Raw genomic sequence first — 24,886 nt, forward strand, 5'->3', positions numbered from 1 at the left:
TGGATTATGCTTTACATTTTACAGTATTTAAAGATAAGAAGATATCCTTTTATGTTTAACTAGCTTTAAGGTAGAAAGCTATTGCTGTTTCAGTTCTAAATGCTCTTTCAATCTTCTTTTCTCACAACTGCTACTTCTTTGGATTCTGCAGGTCCTAGTCCATCATTGCATTTTTTATGAACTCTTGTAGCTATATAATGTTTTGTAAGAACACAGCTAAAATAAAATGATTATGCATCTTTCTCTTAATGGCATGCTGGTTATAAAAGAAAAGTGATGACGAGGTTTTATATGCTTCATCTCTTCCCATAAAGTGTTTATACACACAATGTATTTTGTTTTAGCATACTTTGCTTATAAAGGCCTAATAATGATGCTTTTTTCTGGGTTTTCTATACCTTTCAAAATTACATGCTTTTACAAACTCCAATTTGTTTCTTTACAAAACTATAGCAAATTCTAACATGAAGAACTCACAAGGGTGATGTGTTCATAATCCCGTTGCACGATTGTTTATTTTTCTTTTATTGTTTCTCAGTAATAGTTTTTATTGGCATTTAAAAAATTGAATGTTGAATTGTAATTTCCTTATAATATTATGCTTTCTTAATAGAAAGCATAATAACCAGTGTGTGGGAATTATTTCTGTTTTGTAAATATAGGTCCCTGGAGATTTGAGTCAAACATCTGAAGATCAGAGTTTGTCAGATTTTGAAATGTAAGTTTCATAATACACTTTTTTTTTTCTTCATACTGTCTTTATGGGAAAGAAGAATAAGCAAACAGATTCAATAATTTGGTTTTCCTGTATTATTTCCAATAACTGAATTCTCAGCTGTGGTATTCCATTGTTAAAAAGTATGGAGAGCTGCGTAGTCCATGCCCTAGAGTAGTTTTTAATAATGTTGGATGCAAAAAGTTTAGATTTATGAAGATTCTCTTGGAGTACTCTTTCAGTGCTCTAGGTCTTGGTATTCTAACAAAGCACCAAGAAGTTACTGTTTTCTGTTGCTTTGGGTTTGATAGATGCTAGATGCTATTCATAATGTGATGGACTTTCTCATTTTTACAGAATAACTCCTAATCAAAGCATACAAATAGTACTACAAACCACCACCACCACCCCCCCCCCCCCAACAACCCAGCTGGTCATACCAGATCATTCTAGAGTGTTGTGATTTGGAGTTTTGCCTTTATTAGTCAGACTGATGAATCTAGCTTTTTGTGGATGAGGGGGTGAAAATATAGCTGATGACTTTGAATCATAGAAATTTGGAGATGAATTATGAAGAGTGGATAGAAATGGCTTTGTGGATAGAATGGTTTGTTGAAAAAATGAATAGTTTCTGTTTCATGCGTATAATCAAATGTTGTCAAATGCATGCTGAAAAAAACCACAAAAACACAACAAAACCCCAAACCAAACCAAAACAAAAAAACCAAAAAAACCTCCCAAAAAATCCGCAAAGTGAATTGTTTCAGTGCTCTTTTTCAGTTATGTTAATTTTAGGGAACACTTTTTTAGATACAGCAGGTATAAAAGGTTCCGGCAGAACTACAATTTTTCTGATACACCATTTGAAATGTTAGGTTGCTTTGTTGATCACTTTGATCATTATCTAAATCACTGGAGGTAGTTACTTTGCAATTCTTATACATAAATATGATTTCCTATTTTAAGTTTTTCTCTCTTCACCTCAGATCGAATCGTGCTCTTATTAATGTTTGGATTCCCTCAGTCTTTCTCCGTGGAAAAGCAGCTAATGCATTCCATGTTTATCAGGTAAGTGATACATCTTAACACAGATGCTCTGTGAAGGTTTCTGACTGAAGTGGCACACCTTAATAGTTTAAAGATCTCAGTATAATTTCATTAGAGATCAGTTAATGAACAGCAGCAGTAACTTCGTATATATTCATCCATAGGATTGTGTTGATTATTCAAATAGCATAATTTGAGGGTTGGCTGTTAATAATTTAATACTTTAAAAGCATGCTAATAAGATGACTGCATTGGCGAGGGAGTACAACAATTCAGTATTAATCAGTAATGGCTTATTCAGTATGCATGTACATATTCTATTTCAGTTTTGAGGGTATCAATGACCAGAAATGTTGCTTGACAGACAGACAGATGTGGCTTACTGTAGTAGTTCACTCAAAAACATTTTGAATGGTGCAACAAGCCTTCATTATGTGTCATTGGACTATGAGTGTTCTGCTTCAGCCGGGTCTGAATTTAGGGGTTTGCGCTCTAGCCTGCCTTGTAGTTGAAGCACTGAAATCTCATTCTGTTCCTTGATTCCTGGATTGTCGGTTTCAGAACAATTATACCCGCCATGGATAGAACGGCAGGGCAAACTTTAAACCCTCTTTAATATGCTGTCCCAGGATGTTTGTATTTCTTTATTTGTGGATTATTAGCAGCTGCAAAATTTTTCCACTTTTTTTTCAGCCACATGTACTTAGCTCTGAATGAGACTTCTGAAGCTTTTTAACATTCCTCTCACTCTGAATGATGATTTTTGTAGAATTTTGAGTCATTTATAAAGTGTTGGCAGATAGTAGAAAACTACAGGAAAACACCAACCTTTTGGCCAGTAAAAGACAATGAAAAATAAGACTTCAGCTAATGGAAAGAAAAGCTAACAATACTGAACAGTTAGTAATTTGTTCAAAAGCATTGAATAATCAGTCAAATTCAGGTACGCAAGTGTTTGTGGAACCTAACTTGTTGACAAGTGTGATTATGTTTGTATTTTTAGCTCTCACATATTCCTCCACTCTGCTGTCACTGGCTACACATTCTCAAACCGAGACACCATTCTGCTAATGCAGAAATTCTTAGAAGCATCAATATCCCACCCCACCACATCTCTGTTACTCTAATGATCTTGCAGTTCTGTGACCACTAGAGGAGCTCTGGTTTCTCCTGCTTGTTTCATAGGTTGCTTTGTTTTATTCTTTTCATCCTGCTTTGTCATTTCTTAGGTTTCTCTTGTTCCTATCACCATGCACCATTTGCTTTCCACCCTATCCACCATTTCCTCACCAGGTTGTTGGCTGGTCCTTACCAGCCTGTTGGCAAAGGTGATCTTGTCCCAGTCTGTCAGGTGGATTTCATCTTTCCTAGCAGTCCTTGATCATTAGAGACAGTGCCATGATCATAAAAGCCAAATCTGTCAGTGACACCTGCTGTGCAACCAGGTATTGATCCACAGGAGTCACCTGCTCCTTCACAAGCCTTTTCCCTCACTGGCAGGATCTAGAAGACCAGCTGGGCCCCTATGCACTTCATCCTTGTCCCCGGTGCTGTTTAGTCGCCCTTGATTTGGTAGTAGTCTTCTCTGGAATTAATGTTGCTGCCTGTGTGGATGAGTAGCAAAGGGTAATATTAAGGGGTACCTATCACGTACTGTTTAAAAAGCTTTGAGTTGTCAAAGTTCAGTCTTTCCTTAAGCATTTTTATGTCTAGACTGTTGATCAAGCAAAAGCTGCAATGTGATGTACCCCAGAATTTTCTTCTTTGTGTTTTTTTTTTTTTTCTGAAGTTGCATAGAAATTTTGAGTTCCTGGCAGATAACTACAAAATAAGATAATTCCAGAAAAATACTTGGTATGTGAACAACGACGTCTTTTGTGTTTGCAAGAACATGACAACATGCAACAACTTGAATTTTTACATTTTCTGACTTTTTTTTTTTTAGTTATATCTGCAGTACAGATTGAAGTGAAGGCACCCAGTGAATATTCCTTTAATTTTTAAGTGCATTTCTGACTGTTTAGGCTTGGCACACTTATTAATGATGGTGAGAAATGACATGTAACAGTACTGTCTGTATAGCATTCATTTTATGTCTTTTTAATGTTACTGCTATCTGCTGTTATGTGAAAGACAGGAGAGGGGGAATATGACCCAATAGTTGATCTTATCTTTTCCTGATACTCAGGAAGGCTTATGTGGATGAACACAGTTCCATGTTTCTTTCATATTTATGTGAAGAGTTAACATAATTTCTAATTATCAAATCACGGGCATGAATTGTTGCAGTGGGAGACTTACTGCAAAGAAAAGCAGTTTAAAACCTTTTCCGTGTAAGTTGTGAATAAGAAGTAAACTTAAACTATGGCTTTCTCAGGTGTGTTTACTAATGGTCTGTTGCTCACACAGGTTTTCCTCCTCATTTGGTTGGTTAGTGACAAGTAGAAACAAAACAATTGTTGCAACTGCTTGTGGATGAGCAGAGAGTTTAGCTATAGGCAGCTCTTCAGTAAGAGGAGATGCTGTGATAGATGAAGGAATGGGAGGAAAACTATACTATTAAAGTTTCTGAAGTTCAATAGTAACATTATAGACCTCATAGCAGCCTTCCAGTACCTGGAGGGGCCTACAAGAAAGCTGGAGAGGGACTTTTTACAAGGGCCTGTAGTGATAGGACAAGGGTTGTAATGGCTTTAAGCTGAAAGAGGGTGGATTTTAGATTAGATATTAGGAAGAAATTCTTCACCATGAGGGTGGTGAGGCACTGGAACAGGTTGCCCAGAGAAGTTGTGGATGTCCCAACCCTGGAAGTGTTCAAGGCCAGGTGGGACGGGGCTTTAAGCCACCTGGAAGGTGTCCCTGCCCATGGCAGGGGGGTTGGAACTAGATGATCTTTAAGGTCCCTTCCAACCCAAACTGTTCTATGATTCTTACTGCACAGGGAGGCCATTTTGTTTTTTTTTTTTTTAAAAAAAGCTGCCAATTTAGAGGTCTCGAGTGGTTAAATGGACAGAAAAAAATGCAAGATGAAATGAAAGAAAAGCACATAAGCACATGTCTGTTTGAAGAAGAGTCATGGAGAATTTGCATGTATTGCAAATAGTTCCATTTTTATCAGTAATTTTATTATTTGCTTTTTCAGTTGCATTCTCTTTGGTTGAATGGGAAGAAAGAATAATTATTTATTATTAAACTTGCTTTTGTATTTTGAGTTTTGTTAGTGTCATTGCTACTAAGGTGTGAACCAGAAACAATTTATTTATAAAGTTGCTATCTAATATGCCAAATCTAACATTTTAAGTAAGTAATAAAGTGCTTTTCATTAAGGTATATTAGAACTGGATTAAAAAACATTAATTCTTTGAAGACTTTATTTTTAATTTTACTTGTAACTTGATATCAAACTTAGTTACTGAAGAGTTTAATACTTTTCATGCACTTTGACTGTACTTGACTAAATGGCATCACGACAGCCTGGAAAGTATGCAGAATTCATATATACTGTAGACAGTCTGCACGTTTTTTTCAATAGGAAAAATATTGAGATAAACTAAGCTACCCAAGAGGTTCAGGGCTTTATCCAAAATCTGCTGAAGTGGGTAGAGGGTTAGATGTTGCTCTCAGTTTACTTTGGTTAAGGGCCGAACTACAGTTACTTGAACAAAATTTAGGTTTTTTATCATGCTTTTGCACCTTATTTCTATTTATCATTGGCATGACATTTTAGAAAATATGTTGTGCTGGTACAGAGTGGGTTTTAATAGACTTCATCCATTACTCATCATCAATGAAAAACAAAGAATGTGTGATTGAAGGCTAAGCCTCTTGAGAAAAGGAAAAAAGGAAGCAAAATATCATTGCAAGATTCTAAAAGACTGAAAATTCTAGATTTACAAAAAGACAATTTTGATAATTTTATTAAGTTATTTATGTCTACAATATATACTGGTAATGTTGGGCATCCATAGTGTGCAAAGTTCTGTTCATTTGTATATGTATGTGAAAAATGTACAAGTTCTTCTGAATATGCTCTGTTCATTATCTATTCACACTAGCAATTTATGGGACGTACGTAATGTGGAAAGTTAGAAACATCTATCTAGAATAAATATAGAATGCCTGTGGTCAGACTAGGTTGTTTTTAATTACAGAACAGCACAGAATATCATAGAATTCCTCTGGTGAACAGTTGTGTATTTGCTCAACTTTGTCTTTCAATATTTAAAAAAAAGCGAGCAAGAATGACCAGTAGAAGTGACCTAATATTTCTATATTTCTTATTAAACTTTGATCTTAATACCTGCTGAGATCTTTCCTTATGGAAGAATACATTAATGGCATTCCTACCAGTTTTTGATGTCAGTAATATGAGTATAACTGGGAAGAGTATCTGTCTAGCAAATAACTTTGTTTTCTGCCACTGTGCATGTGAAAAAAAGAAATTTTCCTAAATAGACATACACTCTGTAGCATAACACACTATGATGAAACACTTGAAGTGATTGCCACATCTTTGATCAAATATGTAGTCATGTGCTTGCTGAATATATATTCTGCACTTTATAGCTACCAGGAAAGCATTAATTTATAAAACTTCAGAATAGCCTCAATAACAGCACTGTGCATTTATCTTGTTAAATCTCTGCCAAAACATGTGCTCCTGATTACAGGGAATTTGATTCAATGTTGAAATTGTGGAAGAGGGTATTTACCAGGCTACTAGTATATAATGAACAGGCAAGGACTGGGAGTGACAATTAGGATAAATGACTGAGCTTATTTCTGAGAGTCCTCTTACTCATAATAAACATTATTTTTGCTGCTTTATAATTTATTTCACTAATGGCAGAAAATTAAAATGCATGTATAACTCTTTATATCAGCTATATGAGAGATTTCTTGTAGTATATCAATGTAAAGAAAGGTAGCAATATTGCAGAATGTTGATATTATGGAGATCATTCCAACATCTTTTGGAGTTCAGATTTCTCTCTAAGTGCTTGAGTAACCATAACTTGAGATGTAAAAACTGACTCTTGGTTGTGCTGGTTAATTCTGAGAAAAAGATGTCAAAGGAACTTTGGAGAAAGCTAAAGTGTGCAAACTGGAACAGGCAACGTTGAAACTTTGGATTTGGGTAAGCATAATTTTTAGATATGTTAAATACTTATGACTGTACTTAAAGCTAATTGGAAATTAGCCTTAAGATGCTTAGCCTGCCCGAAAATTAGATTGTGTGGGTAATACTATTAAGGTAAGATGTTGCTGCCAAATGAAGATGTCACAAAAGGGCATGGACCTTTACCATTGCTTTTTCAAATGCAGTTCATGTAAATGTATTTCTAACATGGCTTGATTTCTTATGCATTTTTTGTTATTAGAAAGATTGTCCTTTTCTCCCTTCCTGTTATGAGCCAGCTTGTTAACCTTTGCTGATTTGAAATTGTGAAATGCTGATTTGAATTGGAAAGAATTGCAGAGCACCTCAAATAGTTTGGAGAAGTATGAACCTATCAGTTCCATAGTATCTGTCATCTTTTTTCCTGGACTTACAAATGCTTTTTAAGAATATAAGAATTAGGAGAAATAAATCTGGGTAGCTGTGTCTCTTTGAAATCAATGCCAGTTTTACATTCATGCTTCTTAAACCAGGAAAAGAAATTAATGACGTGTCAATTTGCATATCAGGAGGGCCTGACCTGGACAGGATAAGAATAGACTCTGGCAGGAGTTTCATGACAGTGCTTGCTTTTTTAATTATTTTTTTAATGCAGATTTGTAATGCTGTTTTGAAGGGCATTTCAAAGTACTTCTTTCTGTGTCATGTTAGTATTTTGGTGTGTTTCAGATGTCATGTTCAAAATCAGTACATCTTCCATCCTTAAAAAAGACCCAGATGTTATCCTTCAGTGAATATAGAAGGAAAAGTTTCCAGCTCCAGCATACTTGTCACATAGTTTCAATCATCAAATAGTTTCTTTAATTTCTGTTAAGGATTAAGGTTTCTGGACAAGCTCAGAAATAAGGTTGTGAACTCCGAAAGCAAGCAACATTTTCTAATGAATCCTATTAGATGTGGAAATTTTAATCAGACCTCTGTATTTGTAGAGTTACATCGTACTCTTGCAGTTATGTTTAACTGGCAGCATTTACTGGTTATGAATCTTAAGAATTTAAAAACAAGGTCTAGAAACATAGCCAACTTTTATGCTCAATTTGAATGACTGAGTTCAAGGGGACAATTGTGAGCAGCAGATAGATCAGTGCTCGCAGCTTAGCACTATCTAATACTGCCTTAAAAGTTAACAGGGCCATAGACTTATTCAACTGTGGATGTTACAACAATCAGATGGTGTATAAATTTTAGTAAAAAAGCTATTTAGAATTGGATGTGCATTTAAGTGCAGTTATTAAGTTTAATTAAAAATATTTTTCACTCGTTTTCTGAAATATCACCATTTCAGAATAACTGATGAACTTTCAGATTACTATAATAAATAAATAAATGGTGACTACAATAAATAAAGAAATAAATGTTGTGATACAGGGCTTTTAAAATTAAATAGCCATTTAGGGCTTTGTTTTCTCTTGCACTGAGAATATTTCTCTGAGGACAACAATCCCTTCTGAGAAGAGGTGGCTGTAAGTGTTGGGGAGTTCAATTTTGTCATTCCGTAGGGTATTATATGGGACTTTACCTGCTGAGTAGAAAGATGGGAAGACTTTGATGTTTCTAGATGAGCTCCTAAGCCATGGTGTGCAAGGTAATGTTCTGTTTGGTTTCCAGTGATACAGAGTAAAGGAGCGTATGGAGACTTCAGATAGGTGGAGATCTAGTATTTTGCTGCATGAATGAAAAAATGTTGGAAAAATAAAGGGTTTGGCTTCATTAGGATTTGGATATGTTTCTGGAATAAAGGGAGTTTTCACAGAAGAGATGATTTTAAATGCAGGATTCAGTTACTGGCACTCGAAGATCATAAAACTTATAAACTGAAAAGTAGAGGAAGGTTTACATGTAAAGAACAACACATGCTTGGGTTGGGAATAGGAGTTTAAATAAAATTAATTAATTTAAACATTTGTAAAAGGAACAACAAAAGCAAAAATTCACTACTGTAATATTTAACTATAAAAAAGAGAATGAGGAAAAAATGAGGAAGCTGGTTAAAAAAAGACTAGAAGGGACAGCTAAGATGGTTTGCAGGCATAATGGAGACTATTTAAAAACTTGGATATTGCTCAAAGGAAATGCATAACGTATTCAAAAAAAGAGGAAAAACAAGAGAAGAATGGCTAGGCAGCAGAATAAGGGAAGTTATTAGAAGTAAATAAATACATTGTAAAAAATTAAAGAAATTAAGTCATCTCCAAAGAAAAATAGATGAATGTACACATTCTGGAGGAAAAAAGTAGAAATACAGTGTTATAGGCCTCTTAAAAGGCATAAAATCTTAATGGTCTCTTGTACAGGTCAGGAAGAGACCACTTGCTAAAGTCAGTGGGACAAATACTGAAGCTGAAGAAGAAGAAGGTCTCAGAACATAAAATAGTAACAGAAAAATGCATATTTTAAAATCTCAGTCCACCATGGAGTTGTTATGGGGTATTCCCATTCTGGATTATTCTTTGTGGAGAATTAGCAGATTGTCTGTTTTAAATGAAGTACCAGGAGAAGATCTTATTGAACAAATAAAGAATAAATCTCCACATGCAGTTCACCAGGAATTCAAGGGTGAAATAGCTGAAAACTGACTGTTAAATAGCTTCTAGCTTGGGTACCAGAAGATTTTAAAGTATCTAATCTGACACATTTTTTAAAAGCGTTTAGGAAGGTCTAAAAACTAAGTTGTTAGAAATCATTAGGAAAGGGATAGAAAAACAGAAGACTCTATTATGCCATGTATAATCTCTTGCTTATCTGTGCAGTTCTAGTCCTCTCCAAAGAATATGGGTGAAGAATGAAGCTTTTTCATTTGAGGAGCATATTGGAAATTCTCAGCCTGCAAGAAAGACAACTGAGAGAGGAATACAATAGCAGTCTTTCAAATCATGAAAGACATGGAGAGATTTTTAACTGTTTCAAAATGCAGATTGGAGCATCCATTGAAACTACTAGCTTGCAGTTTCAAAACAAGTCTGTGACAGTGGTTTTCTCCACAGCATACAGCTGGGGTGCAAGACATCTTGCCGCAGAGCTTGTGAATACTGGAAGTTTACATGGGTCTAGAAAATAATTGAGCTAATTAAATTGAAGAAAAATCAGTCCAAACATGAAGACGTGACTTCTTTCTCAGGAAATCCCTGGGTAGCAATATTTTGGAAGATAGGCAACTCTTATGGATAAATATCACTATAGCTTGTGTTCATATTTAAGTGTACCGAATAAAATAAATTTCGTAATTCACCAAAGAATTTTCTGAACTGTTGAAATCAGTATGCCTTGCAGTAACAGTACAGTGGAAGAAACCTGGAGGTCATGGCATAGGATTAACTAAGCATGAGTTGCCCTTGTAATGCTATGCTAAGAATGACTAATTTAGTCCTAAAATGGAAATAATAGGTATGATTAGGAAATCTCTTTCCTTCCACTAGTGTTTATCTTCTATGCATGGCAAGCTCATTCTAATGTTTTCAGAAGCACATCCTCTCTCTTTATACTTTGCTCAGCTTCGTTTTGTTTCAGGTTTATATCTTGACTACTGTCTTGCCATTCATTAGTGCTGATAGATTACTAGTATAATTAATTTTGCACCTGAGTAGAAGGTTTAATTAGATGACCAGTTGATGTCCTTATTATGAATCAACAAATCATAAGGATTATTTAGACGTTATTGGGCTGTGACAGGAGCTCAGACTAGATTGTCATAACAATATCTCTAGCAGGAACATTAGAACAATTAGAGTTGTCCACTTTGAGACCAAAAGAAACTTCAGAGGTTTATTCTCTTACAAAGTTTGTGATGGCTATTAGTAAGTGGTAAACTGATTAGTTATAAGCATTAAAGGACCTAGTCACATATGAAGAAGATAATGTATTTTGTACAAAGTAACAGTTAAGAAAGCCTAGTCCTTTAAACAGACAATTTAAATATTAGGCAGCTTTGTAAAATCAGGGTCATGCTGGCAAAAGTCTACTCTTCTCTTATAAACATCCTGTCTTCTCTAGTTAACTAGTTGCTTTCTGATGACTCTGTGATCTGTGCAGTTTGATGCCCATTTTTTTGTGAATCTTTTTTGTGAGGCAGATGTTGCTCAGCCTACCATTAGAAAGTAATGTCATGTTTAGTATATTCACTGGGATAATGACAGAATCTGGATCAGAATAAAAAAAAAAATTTGCATTTGCATTTTACCTCTAGATGGTGATAGTTAGTTGCAGTTTCTTTAGTGCCTGTCAAGCAAGGTGATTATTGCAATAATATTATTTTATCATATTTCTCAACTGTAGAGTATCTTGTTATTTTCTGCATACATTTGGATTCCACTTTCCTGTGAAGTGTACAGCAAATGCCATTAGTCATGCCTTTTGTTGCTATAATTACCAATGGCTGACACTTAAGATAATGAAACCAAGATTTTGTGATTCTTAAAGTGATACCAATATTTAAATGACTACTTGCAAATCTGCCTTGTTTGCAGAGTAGTAAACACTTTAGATTATACCAAATAAGATTAAAGATAAACATGCTAATCAGACAAGATTGTTGGTATTTGCATATGAATAGGACCCCCCTAAGATTATCATCAACAAACATTCGTTTCTTACAACTTCTTCATTCCTTTGACTCTTTTGAGTCTTACTGTTTAATATTGAATGATATATTTTCTCTTAAATATTTCTTTTTATATTACTTTAAATGATGTTTTGTTTTTCCTCTCCACTTCCTCTCTGAAGGAAGAGCGGTATACCGTCATATTAAGGGGCTGTTCAGGGTACCTGAATGCTCCTGCTTAAAGAGAGGGAAAAATATTCACAGAAAAACAACTTAAAAGAGACTGAGGAGGACAGTATCTGATACTCAGGAGTTTTTGAGGGGGAGAGCGCCCAGCAAATTCTTTGGGTGAGACATGAAACAATAAAGGCACAGTTCGGGATCTGCCAGATGTGACTGTTGACCTTTAATTTATACATGAGCCTGCATAGCCTTTCATCAAATGTCTTAACAATGGAAGACAATGGATTGACAGAATAGTTGAAAAGTAGGCAACAAATTGCAAAAATTAAACCCAAAGTTGAATTTCATTTCACTGATATATGAGGAATTGGATTACTAATTCTGATCATATTCTATCTTGGAGCAGCTCAGGGCAGGTAGAGAAGAAAATGGCCTAGAGTGATTGGGAGAATTTGAGAGAAAGGTATGGCTCATGGCATTCTGAAAGAGAGTGGTTTGAGAGCACATAAGTCAAAAAGGTGAGTATCCCACTTTTTCCGTAATGGGACCTGAGGAGGTGTCAGAGAAGCCTAAGAGTAGGTAAAGGAGAAAAATTTTTAAATAGCTTGGTTGGGGGAGTATACAAAGATGAGGTCATTCCTTGGAGACTTTTATAATTACTTATTTTTCTAAAGGAAACCATAATACAACTTAATACATTGATATGCTTATAGAAATGCTAATCTGGATGCAAAAAATACTAGGAAAATAAAAGTAGAATTTAAATTTTCAAATTATTTTATACCTACTACAGAAAGAAGAAAAATATTTATATCCAATAAATATCTAGACTAAATAATAGTTATCTTATTTACAAACTGATTGGTGAGATAGCTTCCTTTCCCTGGCCAGAGCACCCAAAATATTCTATTTGGAGAAAAAGCCAGCAGTTCTGTCATTTTACTTACATTGTCTTCTGCAGAAACTTCTTTCACTAGAGTGGTTGTCATGCATTGGAATGACTGTATCAGTTCAAAGTGCGTGTTTGTGAAATGGTGAGAATTATTTTTGGGTATTATAAGTAATATTTCACTGTCAAAAGGAGCTAATTATGTTATTGAGTGAAAACTTCTTTGCTGATTTTATTTGTATTAAAAATAAAAAATGTACTGATTCCATCCAGCAAAAGTGTAGGCATGCTGCTTGTGTTCTTTGGGGCCCAGTCGCTTTAGTCCTGTTTTGGTGATTAGAAACAGAACTGTGACTACAGAAACACGGTGAATATAATTCTGCATGTATGTAATTGAGTGGATAGGCCTAAAACGCATGACGTTTTTCTGCTTAGTAGAACAATATTGTCTGTTTTTAAAGTTCATTCTTTGTGCATTCTCTCACATATTTGACACTGTATCATTCATTTTTATGAACTACCTATCAGAAAGTTTAAGATCTAACATAACAAGATATATTATCGTATTTGTAGTCTTTGTGCAAGTAGATAAAATGGTCTTATTGCGATAAAAGCTTGTTCACTTTAATTCCTGTTACGTCTCTGCATGTAGAAAGGCACACAAAAAGCCGCTGATATCACAGCTGAAACATTTGTTTGTTCCATTTGTTTTTCATTATGCAGAAATTCTTAAATTGGATCATTTTCAAAGAGGGAACTTAACCATAAATGCAGGCCTGCAGCTGTGTCAAAATGTAACTTGCATTTGTATTCATTTCTCACACTTAGAAGGTAACTTTGGAGAATTCAGCTTGACTTTATATTCTAAACAGAACCCCATTGTCCTGAAGTAAAGTCAAGAAATGTAACTGGTTCTTCCTTTTTTGCTATATACTTCCCCTTTGGATTCATACCTTTTACTACTTCTATATGTTTTGAGTGCAGAAATAATTTTGATAAAAGCTTCCTAAATAGATTGAAATACATCACTCCTCTCAGAAAAACACAACTATGAAATAGGAAGACAAGGTAGTTCCAATCCCCTGAAAACAATTATTTCTTAAATTGTAAATTTTGATAAAAATATTTTTAATTTAGTGTTTCTGAATAATTTAAGATATACATTAAAGTTGAGTTAGTTTTAAGATTTTTTTTTTAAACTTTAGTATCATTATAAACCAGTATTTGAGAAACAGAACAAGTAGTAGTTACAGAAGCTCATCCCAGAACAAGTCTGCACCTCTGATTAAAATGGATGAATGTTCCTTTTTCCACAGAAAGACTACTCAGTCATTTTTCTTAGATTATTGTTAGCAATACTCCAGAAAAGTACTGGCAGTTTTGGTTTATAGAAATACAACAGGTTATAAGATTTGTTTAACCAAATGTGAAGTTAATAATTACTTGGGAGTTGTTGCAATGAATTTTCCAGGCTTCCATGATGTCTGTAACACCAAACTCAATAAACGTAGAGAATCAGTAGATAAATTTTATTGATATTAACAAGTTTTGCTTTATAGTTCAGAGCACTGAAATTGTTTATCTTCATTTCTTCTTCCCTTTTTATCATGAAGAAATTTAACAGACATTCTTTAACAGGTGGTTTTTGAGGTTTCTTTTTTTTCTGTATGGGAAACTTACAGTGGAGGCAGTGAAAACGATAAACTGGGTTAGGTAGCTGAGGAGAACTTCTAATGCAGATGAGATCTTGCCTCCTCTTACTACTTCCAGCTCTTCATCAGTAATACTGAACTGGACTTTAAGAAGTCCCTGTCTTGTGCTTGGTGTTCTCTCTCTGTAGTTGTAGCAGAAGAGGATGTCTTTTTATGCTGTTTAATAGATTACTTTTTGTAAGAATAAAAAAGAAATTATCTTTACTGTTAAGAGTGATAAAAGATAACATGGATCACAGTCAGATTAAAGTATTTTAGAAGATAATTTTAGTAGTTTAGAAGATAATTTGGGGACATTACAAGTGTTGCAGTTTGGACATGGAATGAAATTATGATTCTTTTATCATAGAATTGTATCACAGAATGTTTTGGGTTGGAAGGGACCTTAAAGATCGTCTAATTCCACCCCCCCTGCCAAGACTATGATTGTGTAATACAGTATATAATTATTTAAATTTACTATTTCAAATGCAAGAGGTAAAGGAGATGCAAGACTTTGTTGGTAGATTCTGCAAGAAGGGGAAAAGCTGAAATGCCTGCAGTTTGAGCTTCATCCGTATAATCTCTTTGACTGTTTTTTGTTGGCTTTTCTAACCCAACAAAGTGTGTTAGAACAGGTGTATCAGCACAGGTAGTTGGAGGAGCAGTCTGTTCTATTTAATTTTTTATTTGTTCTAAGCTTACTTTGTCCTGTCTAGGGGGAAAAAAAAGAGGCAAAGTTAAGCACATAACGTCTCCCTCCCTGTACAATCTCTTCTCCCATCCTCCCCCGCCCAGTGTTCAAATTGCCAGTCTTAGACAATGCATCAAGTCCATTTAAGAACTGTCATTCATTCATTGGTTTATCCTGCTGATTGCTAGCAATACGCTTCTTAAGATACATATGTTCTATTAGCATAAGCAGGTTTGATAAATCTTCTCATCCTTTATAATCTTAATCTGTTCTATCTAAGCAGATATTCCTGTATCTGAAGCAAATATTCGCATCTTACAGAAACATTTTATAGCTTCTTTACCAAGAATGAAACTCTAGCAAAAAATTAAAGCGTCTCTCCTAGTTCATGTCTACTTTGCTTTTTCTTGCTGTACTGAAGTGTAAAGGTAAAACTATGGACCAATGGTACTCCAAAATTATTTAGTGTTATTTAAAAGCAAATGTAAAGAAAACTTTCACCAGTCAAGCTTAGCTGAGTTAACATTTAAAAAATAATGGTGCCAATTTGCATGTTATGTTTTTGTATTCATGGTGATTGGGTTGTCTCTACCAAACCAGTCGCTAATTTTTCTTTTTGTTGTCACATGCTTGGACATTGATTTGAAAGGCATATGTAACAAACAAGAGGATCTCCAGAAAACCCTTTTTTATTAGTGAGGAAAAGGAAGTTACAAATACAGTAATACAGTAGAAACACAGTAATGCAGAAATAATAGTGTTTTTATCACCCCATTTTTTTTTTCTTCCATCCCCCCCGATGGCAAATGTCACAGTAGCTTCCTTAGTGTAGATCAGTCTCTTTTGCATTCCGTATACTGCCCATAATTTTTTTTTTTCATGCTTGTGAGAAAAACTATGACCTTGTGCAGAATAGGACTGATTCTTTACAAACTTTCTCAGTATTCGTTATGTCCTTTGAAGTGTTCTGCTGCTGAAATGTTCTGAGTTCTCTTGTATCTTGTGCCATTGAATTTTCTATGTGGTTTAGTAGAGTTTCACTGCTCACCTTCCATTAGCATTATTCTCTCCCTTTCTGATGTTTTTCTTGTCTCTGGAATGGGACATGGACTTACAGGGACTTTAACTTCAGCAGGTTTGTATTTGTGGAGCTCCCATCCACACAGTTCTCTGGCTGGAATTTATTTTTCTTTGTGTCAGATCATCCTACCAGGAAATGTGAGCTGTATTTGTAGGGAAGATTGACGAGTAACTTGCTTTAGGGAAGTTCCTTCCTGATGCTTGATCTGCTATTTCTATAACCTGTGACTGTCATTGCAACAGAAGAAGATTCTCTAATATCTCATTCAGTATCTCTTTCTACCTACAGTGCTTGAGAGAGAGCCAAAAAGTGAATCCCAAATATACCAATCTATATTTTTCATCCAAAAAGAAAAACACCCACTTTAGACTTCTGCAGACCTGAAGAATGAGTGTTGATCATAGGCATTTAATCTGTGAAGGTGCACTGGAAATAGAGCAAGTTGGAATTTTGGCCTTTGTTCTTTCTTCTCCTCAGGCTTTTATACATAAGTAGTGATGAACTATGTCAATAGTTAACTAGTCTGTTACGAATATTTGTTAACAGCATTTTTTGCTCAGAACTGCTTAAAGATTCCTTAACATATTAAAGAAACTTTTGCCTCAAAAACCGGTACCATGGGAGTAGGGTTTATTAATTTCAGTATACAATCATTAAACTAGTGCTTTCAAATCAGTTCTCAGAAGTTTTTGGGCATTTGTGTAATACTAAATTAGCAGGTAGTTGGCTGAAACCCAAAATATTAAATTACTACTAGTTTTGCTATTTATCTTCAAATCTTTGACTTAAAACATGTTTGTGATGAGAAGATAACAGACAATTCATTGTATATACATACTAACTGAATTTTTTCTTTCAGCTGCTGTAAATCATAGCTACAAAAAGGTTACCAATCAATTTTTACACAGGAAATCCAATTGGAAAGTGCTCCTAAATTACAAGCAAAAGCTACTTAATTTTTTATATACAAGAGATTATTAAAGTAAAATCTTTTGTCTACAATCAAATAAGCATTCTAGAGGTGATTTTGATTTGGTCTGTAAATTTTTGTTACCTTGAAAATTACTTAATTAGGTTAGGAAGTGGATGATTTCAGGAAAACGTGGGCATTTGAAAGGAAATGTAGTGATTTGGAATTGATTTTTAAATTGATCAGAGAATGAGCCTAAAAGTAGTCCTTTCAACTTTCTATAGCATGATCTTCAAATACTGTTCTGTAATTATATGTCGTATGTTAAGGTATTTTCAGTAGTAGAAAGTAGTGTCACTATAGGGTGCAGCATCATAATTTGGGACAAACATACACAAAAGTGGATTTGGCAGCTACAGATTTCATTCATTTCCTATTAAAAGACAGTGAATGAAATTGTGGATACATTGAAGATGATGGGAGTAGTCCTAATGACTTTTAAGACAATTTCAAACCATGCATCTCAAGTTGCTTGATTTGGTATTATTTAAAAATTTTGTCTACAAAGATAATTGTTCCCTATTATTCCTGTGCTTAAGTTGTATGATCTGTGTTTCATTTAAATGAGGATAACTATATGCCTTATATGACTAGACTAGAATAAGTTTATCCAAGCAGTTTTATATTTAGGATTCACTCTGTTTGATTTCCTAACTGAATTTGCATTGTGTCTTGAAATACCTTGGCTTGTGAATAATATTACCTGTTGAGATGATAAAGCTTTAAATGTGTACTACATCATGAACTTTAACATGCCTTTCATACGCTATTATATGATTGTCGATAAATTCAATATGGCACAGGGCTCCAAATGTTGCATTTTCATTTCTTACTGTCTAAAAGAAATTAATATCCATGTACATAGAAGAATAGGAAGAAATTCTTTAACAGTTTTATCTAAGAAATCAATCTATGTTTTTGCAGTCCTTAAAAATTTCAGTTATAGTGTACTGGATTCCTTAATTAGTTAACTATAGGTTACAGCTTAACAGGTAATATTGAATTGCATGATTCACGAAATCACATGTGCAAAGATAACTGCTTGGTTAAATTAGGATTTCCATATTAAATAACATGGTTAAAAGCAAGTTAAGCCTTTTTGTTGTCCCCGCCCCCCCGTAGGGAAGCTGAAACATGAATCTTGCGAATGTTTACAAAATTTCAAACAATATGCTGGTTGAAGCAAGAATAGGCAGGGAGAGAGGTTAGAGCTGGGTGTATAAAGAGTATTTAATATAGTTTTTACTACATTAAATGAATTTTATTGAAATTATGCAAAATATTTGCATTTCATATTTACCTTAATTTTCCTTCAGAGGTGTACTGAACTGTTAAAACAAATGGTCCTGTAGGTATTTTAATTATCTTTATCCTGGATTTATTTTCAAAATGAAAAAGAAATCTGAATACTTCTTGCAGACTTATTATAGTGGTTCCATAATTGCACCATCTGAATTCTTGTTACCAAAACTAGTTGAATTTTTGTTTACATATGCATTTGTAATTCACACAATAATCTGAATCTTTTGTGTTCTTAGATGTGCTAATTTTGGAATTACAGTATTTATTTTTTGTCATCCTCATGAAATGTGATGAAGTACAATAGTAACCAAAAAATATGCTTGTTATTCAGTAGAATCCAATATTATGAACATATGAATGTTCCCTACAGTGAAATATTGTAATTTGGCAGAAGTTGCATGGTATCTGCATGGTACGTTGTATTTTGTTGTAAGACAGAAGCCTCCTATAAATTTGAGAAACTAGGTGTCTGTAGAGATAAGAGGACTTCTTAAAGACCATATGAAAGGAAGGCTGCATAAGCTGCTTTTGTGGGAGAAGACATTCACCTGACATCACTGGATCTCTGAAATACCATGAGTCCTTAGTAAAATTTTGTTTTTCCTAAGGGCTTGGCAAATCTAGAGGAGAAGGATGATGTTAATTTTTCAGTCATCAGGTAAAGCTGCAATTCAGAGTTGGAATCGGCCACATCAAAATCCAAATTTCATTTTTTCCTAGTATTCACAAAAATGCAGTTATTACTGCCCACCCTTCACGTGATGGTTGTTGGTGTTGCTTTTTTACATATGCATTCTCCTGATACTTGCCTTACAACTTACTAAATTACTGGGTTTTGTTGGAGAAGCAAGGCAGTGCAGTGTCATCAGTACTATTCCAGCTTAATTTGTGATGCAAAATACTGAGATTATTAACACACACCTGGGAATGAATGAGCCACAGATTCTACAGAAGTAGCTAAGGAAAAGGTCACTCTGGATCTTGAGTTTTGATGCTTGGTTTATAGTTTCTGACTTGGGCTGTTTCAGCATTCTTTTAAACTGTGGGCTCATTTCTGTAGAGGAAAGGTTATTACCTAGTAATGAATGAAATCTCAGCTTTCTCTAAGTGTATTTCACTTCTGCATGAGATTTTCCTACAGAATATGAATATTTAGCATGTAATTGGTAATATGCTCATGAAATAATTGAGTGGCAAACAAAAATAGAATCACAAAAACTACAACTGTGTTAAATTATACTTAATGTCCTATATGGCAGAAAGAATGAACTGTGTTTATTTTCCAAACAATAAAATTTCTAGTTTAGTTTTCAATGTAATTTTTTTTAGAAAGTAAATTAAATTTCATACTTGGGGTGAAATTATGTTTTGCAATTCTGATGCTACAAAGCTAATTTACAAAGTTGAAAAACTATGCTGAGTTCATAGAAATCAATTTTATAGTGGTATTAAATTATTTTTCCTTTGGTCACTGCCTAGTAGAATATGCTGGAAACCATGGTAACGAAAAGTGCTACCATGGTTGCTCCAGAGTCATGTTAAAATGAGCAAGCTGTGTTTGTCTTGATTAATATGAGAAAAAGAGAAGGGAGAGAATAAGATTGATGACCAGTAGAACACAAACAGCAAACGTACAGTCAGAGATGTATCTATGGATAAGTAATCGTGGAACTTCTGGTACCATTGCATCATGAATGCAAAGGTGTTAAGCCATGAAGCTTTAAAGAGTAAAGGAGATACATTAGTTCAATGGTTTCTCTTCAATTTATTTCCTTCCATGTCTGTATTTTGCAGGTTTATATTAGGATAAAGGATGATGAATGGAATGTTTATCGAAGATATGCAGAGTTCAGAAGCTTGCATCATAAATTACAGAATAAGTACCAGCAAGTAAGGACTTTTAACTTTCCACCAAAAAAGGCCATTGGAAACAAGGTACTTAAAAGAACTCATAGTATCAGTAAGAGCTGGGGAAAAAACCTTTCCTATCCCCACACACACAATAAAAGAGGTGACTATAATAAATTTTTTTTACACCTGCTAGACAGTACCTGCTAATTTTATATAGACTTTGCCCTCATCATTTGCAGATTCTCTGATAATGTAGTTAATGCATTGATTTTTCCACTCACTGAAAACTGTTTTTATTAAACGAAATATTGATGACATACACAGTAGACAAATGCACCAAACTCCCAAAACTATACTGGACAGCTGTATATGTAAAATACAATCTCTACTCCATTCTTTTCAATAAATGCCAGCAATTAACACTGGTCAGTAATTCATTAAATATTTCTGTAAATTTCAAAAAGTATCAGTCCAAATTACTTAAATTTCCTGGGTTGTTCACCAATTGTTGTAAATTCTTTGAACCAGCTTTTTAAAGGCATTTGGATGCTTAATTCCCATAATCTGTGTCTTCGTGTCTTAACTCTCCCATTTTAAAATTGGAATTTCTGTGTTTTCCTATCATATAGGGATTTTGCAACAAATACAGCAAATACTGTAGTATGTATGTAGTAAATATGTAGTATCATGTAGTTTAATGCTTAATCACCAAAACTTTAAAATGTTCAAGAGCCTAAATACACATTGCAATACACATCACAAATCCACTAAGGATTGAGAAGAGAAGTAATCAAAGTAATTTTTTTTTTACAGCGTAGAAATGATCTGAAAAATTTATTTAACTATTTATTTAACTAACTATTTAACGCAAGTAAAATATTTGAGATTTAGATCATGCTTGTGGCTAAAAACGTCTATACTAAACCACTGGGTGCTTAAATCAGCATTCCTGTTGTTAATCAAATTTGTTAGCTTTTATATGGGATTTTCTCCTCTTACTTTTTTTTTTCCTTAGTATCACTGAGTTCTTGTATCAGAAGTCTAAGAAGCACCAACCATAGTGATCAGTGTAGTCATCAAAAGAAAGCTGACATAATGACTAAAATACTCAAAGATCTTAATGACATTTTATTTGGCGTAAGACCACATTAATACTTGTATTACTAAAATGCCAGTCTAATTATATCTGTTGCAACTTTGTCTATGATAGAAAACATAATCTTTGCTAATTTGTATGAAGTAATATAAAATTTCAAAAACAAATAGAAAAAAAAAATTATAAATTCCTTAATGGCATTCAGATGTCAGTGAATGTGGATTGTGAATGTTTAAAGATAGTAGCTCTGATCTGACTTCAAATGATTTCCCAGGTGTTCCGTAAAAATGAGTAGGTAAGCTTGGCACATGTCATATGAAATGAGTAGTAATGCACATAATCTGGAATAAGTGGTGGTAATATAAATATATATGGAATTTATCAATAAAATCTGAAGGTCTGTGTGTTTGGCATAAAGTCCAGAGTTAATGTAGTTGTTCGTTGCCTACTAATGTAGTAAATAAAAGTACTTACGAGAGCTTTTCTGCTTTTTTTCATATGTTAGAAGATCATGCATTTTTAGTTTTAGTTGATAGTTTTCTAATAGAAACAATGTATTTTCTTCTTTGTTACATAACTAATTCTCCTTTTTTGAAGTAATGGAGTTTCAGCCATTTCTGTAAATTATGAAAGCCTTCTTTTAAGCATTTTTGGATAGTCTTTCATCCTAAATTACTTTAAATACTAATTGAATTACAAATTCAGTTGCACAATTGATGCATACAAAATTATCAGTTGAGCAACTCACTAAAAATTTGCATCGCTTATTCTTTCAGTGCTTTAGCTTTGGACCAAAATTCTACCTTAATCATGCATAAACAAACAATAATTTTCTGTCGTATCAGATCTCAGAAAAAGTATATTTTCTTTACAGTAAGAAATGGGTGCCATCCATTGCACTCCTGAAAGACTCCTAGGATGAGACATAAACCAGTTGTATAATTGGGATTGATTAGTGATTATTCTTCTGGCTACCTACTGTAAATAGCTTGCAAGTTGCAAAGTGGCACTTTCACATCAGCTTTGCAAGAGCTTACCTCAGTTTATCACACAAGATCTTATTTCCACAGCACATTGTGTAGGCAAAATTTTGTCCTTTTAGTGGTACTTTTTTCTGTACCATGTCACAGTATGTATTGTATTTAGGAATATTGCGTGGTTTTGTGCAGTATGGTGGATCATGCTTCAGGAACAATTACCCTATAGGTCCAGCAGAAATAGTAGCCCCTTGGATCGCGTTGCACTGTAAGACTGATGGAGGTGGGTTAATGGCCTTGAGATGGTCCTCCTTTCCATGACAGAGCAAGTTGAACTAATTGGAAGGTTTAAAAATTTAGTGTAAAATCAATTAATTCATGTGGGAATGTCTGTCTTGGAATTCTGTAGAACTTTCAGTTTAGGATGAGGGATTTGTGCAGGATTTTACACATGCAAATGTTTGGTAATAAGCATGAGAAGAGATACTGTCAATACTACTTTTTCCAATATTGCTTTTTTAACTTTAGTGGCTACCAAAGCATGTTCCCTTTTAGATATGCTGTTATATTTCAATAGAAAGTTTTTCCTCTCTGATATTAATTACACTGTTTGAGCAGAATTGCAGCTGTCTTCCCATTTCTAGGTTAATCAATACAATCTTAAGTCAGTGCCTAAAGAGCAGTTTCAGTAGCTAAATTCTGCTAACAAAAGTATCTTTATTCAGTTTATGTCAATCTATGATTTTCATATCCTTTAATCCTTTTCAAATCCTCAGTGTTATTAGACGCCCAAATACCATATTACTAAAACGTAGTCCTCCATGTGGAAATGGCTAAAACTGACCATTTTACAGCTTTTGGAAAATGATGTTGTGTGCTTTTACATCCTTCAGGTCTGTACCTGAATGATGCATATCATTGCATATCTTCAATACACTGTGTTTGCTACTGTGAGGCTAATGAAGGTGATGTGATTATTCTAAATGTTAGTGGCATTGAAAGAGGATTTTGCTGTAATTGATACCTCCCTTGATAACAGCACTAAATTTGGTGTTCAGTTATATGTCTTGGGTTGAGGGAACCTCCAAGAGCAAGAGGACACCATGTTCTACAGAATGACCTAGAACCACTACTGCAGAGTCACAAAATACTACCCACTGTTTTGCTATGCAAAATATTGGAGCTCTGAGGAGGGAACTTGACTAGAAGAGAGTAATGTAGAAAGAACTATGGAGAACTTCTAATTTTCATTCATAATTTTCCTGCTTACTGCAATAGAAATCAGGGAGATCAGGTTCAAATGTAAAGTTGCAGAGTTTGACACAGGGAAAATGCAAAAAGAAAGCAGAATTTCAGCTGAATGAGGATTTTAAAAAGTGAGAAAATCAAGTCTTTATTATTGCATGCATATTGTCATCAAGTAGCAGTGAAATCTGAAAACATTTAAAAATTGTAAAACAATAGATTAAGAATCGAATATTAATTCTAATTATTATGTTTTTAATGTATTTTTGCCTTTCACTTGTTTGCTTTAAGTTGGTACGATTTATCTTAACAGTTCATGTTCATGATCTTTCAACAAATTATGAATGTAGGATTAGAAATTAGCTTTAATGCTTGAAGAATCATAAATTTAACATACAGAAAACCAATTAGTAGAAAATGAACAGAGAAGAGGAAAGAATACCGCTTTGGACAAGTAACCTTTTTTCAATTACGAAGAAGAGTGTGTATTTGCCTTTCAGGTTGGTAACCTTATTTTCAGTGTATCAGTTTAAACATCTGAATATACTGTTAGAACTAATGTAAAGCAATGAAAAGAATAATTTGATTTATCAATGTTGCTTTGAATCAAGTCAGAACAAATAATTTAATTACTGAAGGAAAATATAACAATAATGCTTACAAGACTCCATGTGTTAAGTTTCATGTATACTAGTCCCCATGCTGTATATTTTCTACTAATGATCTTTCAGTGCTGGTAGCAAATGGTTGTCAAAATCTTTATAAGTAGTCCTTGCAAGAATAGGTGTTCTTCCTTCAGTTTATTGATGTTTTGTTTGAGTGAAAACAAGAAACATATTTGTTTTTCATTGTGTGCATAAGAGAAATGTCAGATACTAATCGTATATTTTTGTACTTTTTTAAACTGCAGATAAATTGATTTAAAACCTACAAATTTGAACTGTATTTTTAACATTTGAACTATTTGTTTTTGTAATTTTAAAACATGCTCCCCATGTATCAGCCTGGTTTGTGGCTTGCTAAGTATTTTATATGTAGGTATATATACCAAGACTTGTAATTTCAATCTGTGTTTTTCTTGCATGAAATAGATTTTTGCCTTTCAGGTAGCCTTCAGCTTTTTAATTCATACTTCCATTATCACAGTTTAAGGTTTTTTTAAGTCTTTGTGACTACTGCCTTCCTGTCAGGTTCCTAACATCCAAAGGTCTAGAGTGTGCTGAGTTATTTGAAGCTCATGAAGAGAAGCTTCATGCGATCATAATACTTGATTGCAGAGGGATCTCTGTATGCTTTTGCATAGAAGTATAGCTGAATTTTTTTCATGTAAGATGTGCCCTTACATTTAGCTTCTGAACCTTTGTTGGTGCTGCGTTGGTGTTTCACTTCTTGAAATGTTGCTTTCAGACAAATGGTTAAGTAATAATAC

General features: G+C 34.0%; 1 protein-coding gene across 1 annotated transcript in view; it reads left to right on the forward strand.

Annotated features, from left to right (window-relative positions):
• SNX29 (sorting nexin 29) overlaps positions 1 to 24,886 on the forward strand; it is a gene marked incomplete at its 5' end in the record, with an annotated part of 130,981 nt that overhangs the window by 62,566 nt on the left and 43,529 nt on the right. The window contains 3 exons of the mRNA XM_059826604.1: positions 663 to 718; positions 1,702 to 1,783; positions 20,083 to 20,223. Coding sequence (XP_059682587.1) covers positions 663 to 718; positions 1,702 to 1,783; positions 20,083 to 20,223 — 279 coding nt within the window. The remainder of the gene's footprint in view (positions 1 to 662; positions 719 to 1,701; positions 1,784 to 20,082; positions 20,224 to 24,886) is intronic.

Source organism: Gavia stellata, chromosome 18 (genome assembly GCF_030936135.1).
Source record: "Gavia stellata isolate bGavSte3 chromosome 18, bGavSte3.hap2, whole genome shotgun sequence".
NCBI classification, from domain to species: domain Eukaryota; kingdom Metazoa; phylum Chordata; class Aves; order Gaviiformes; family Gaviidae; genus Gavia; species Gavia stellata.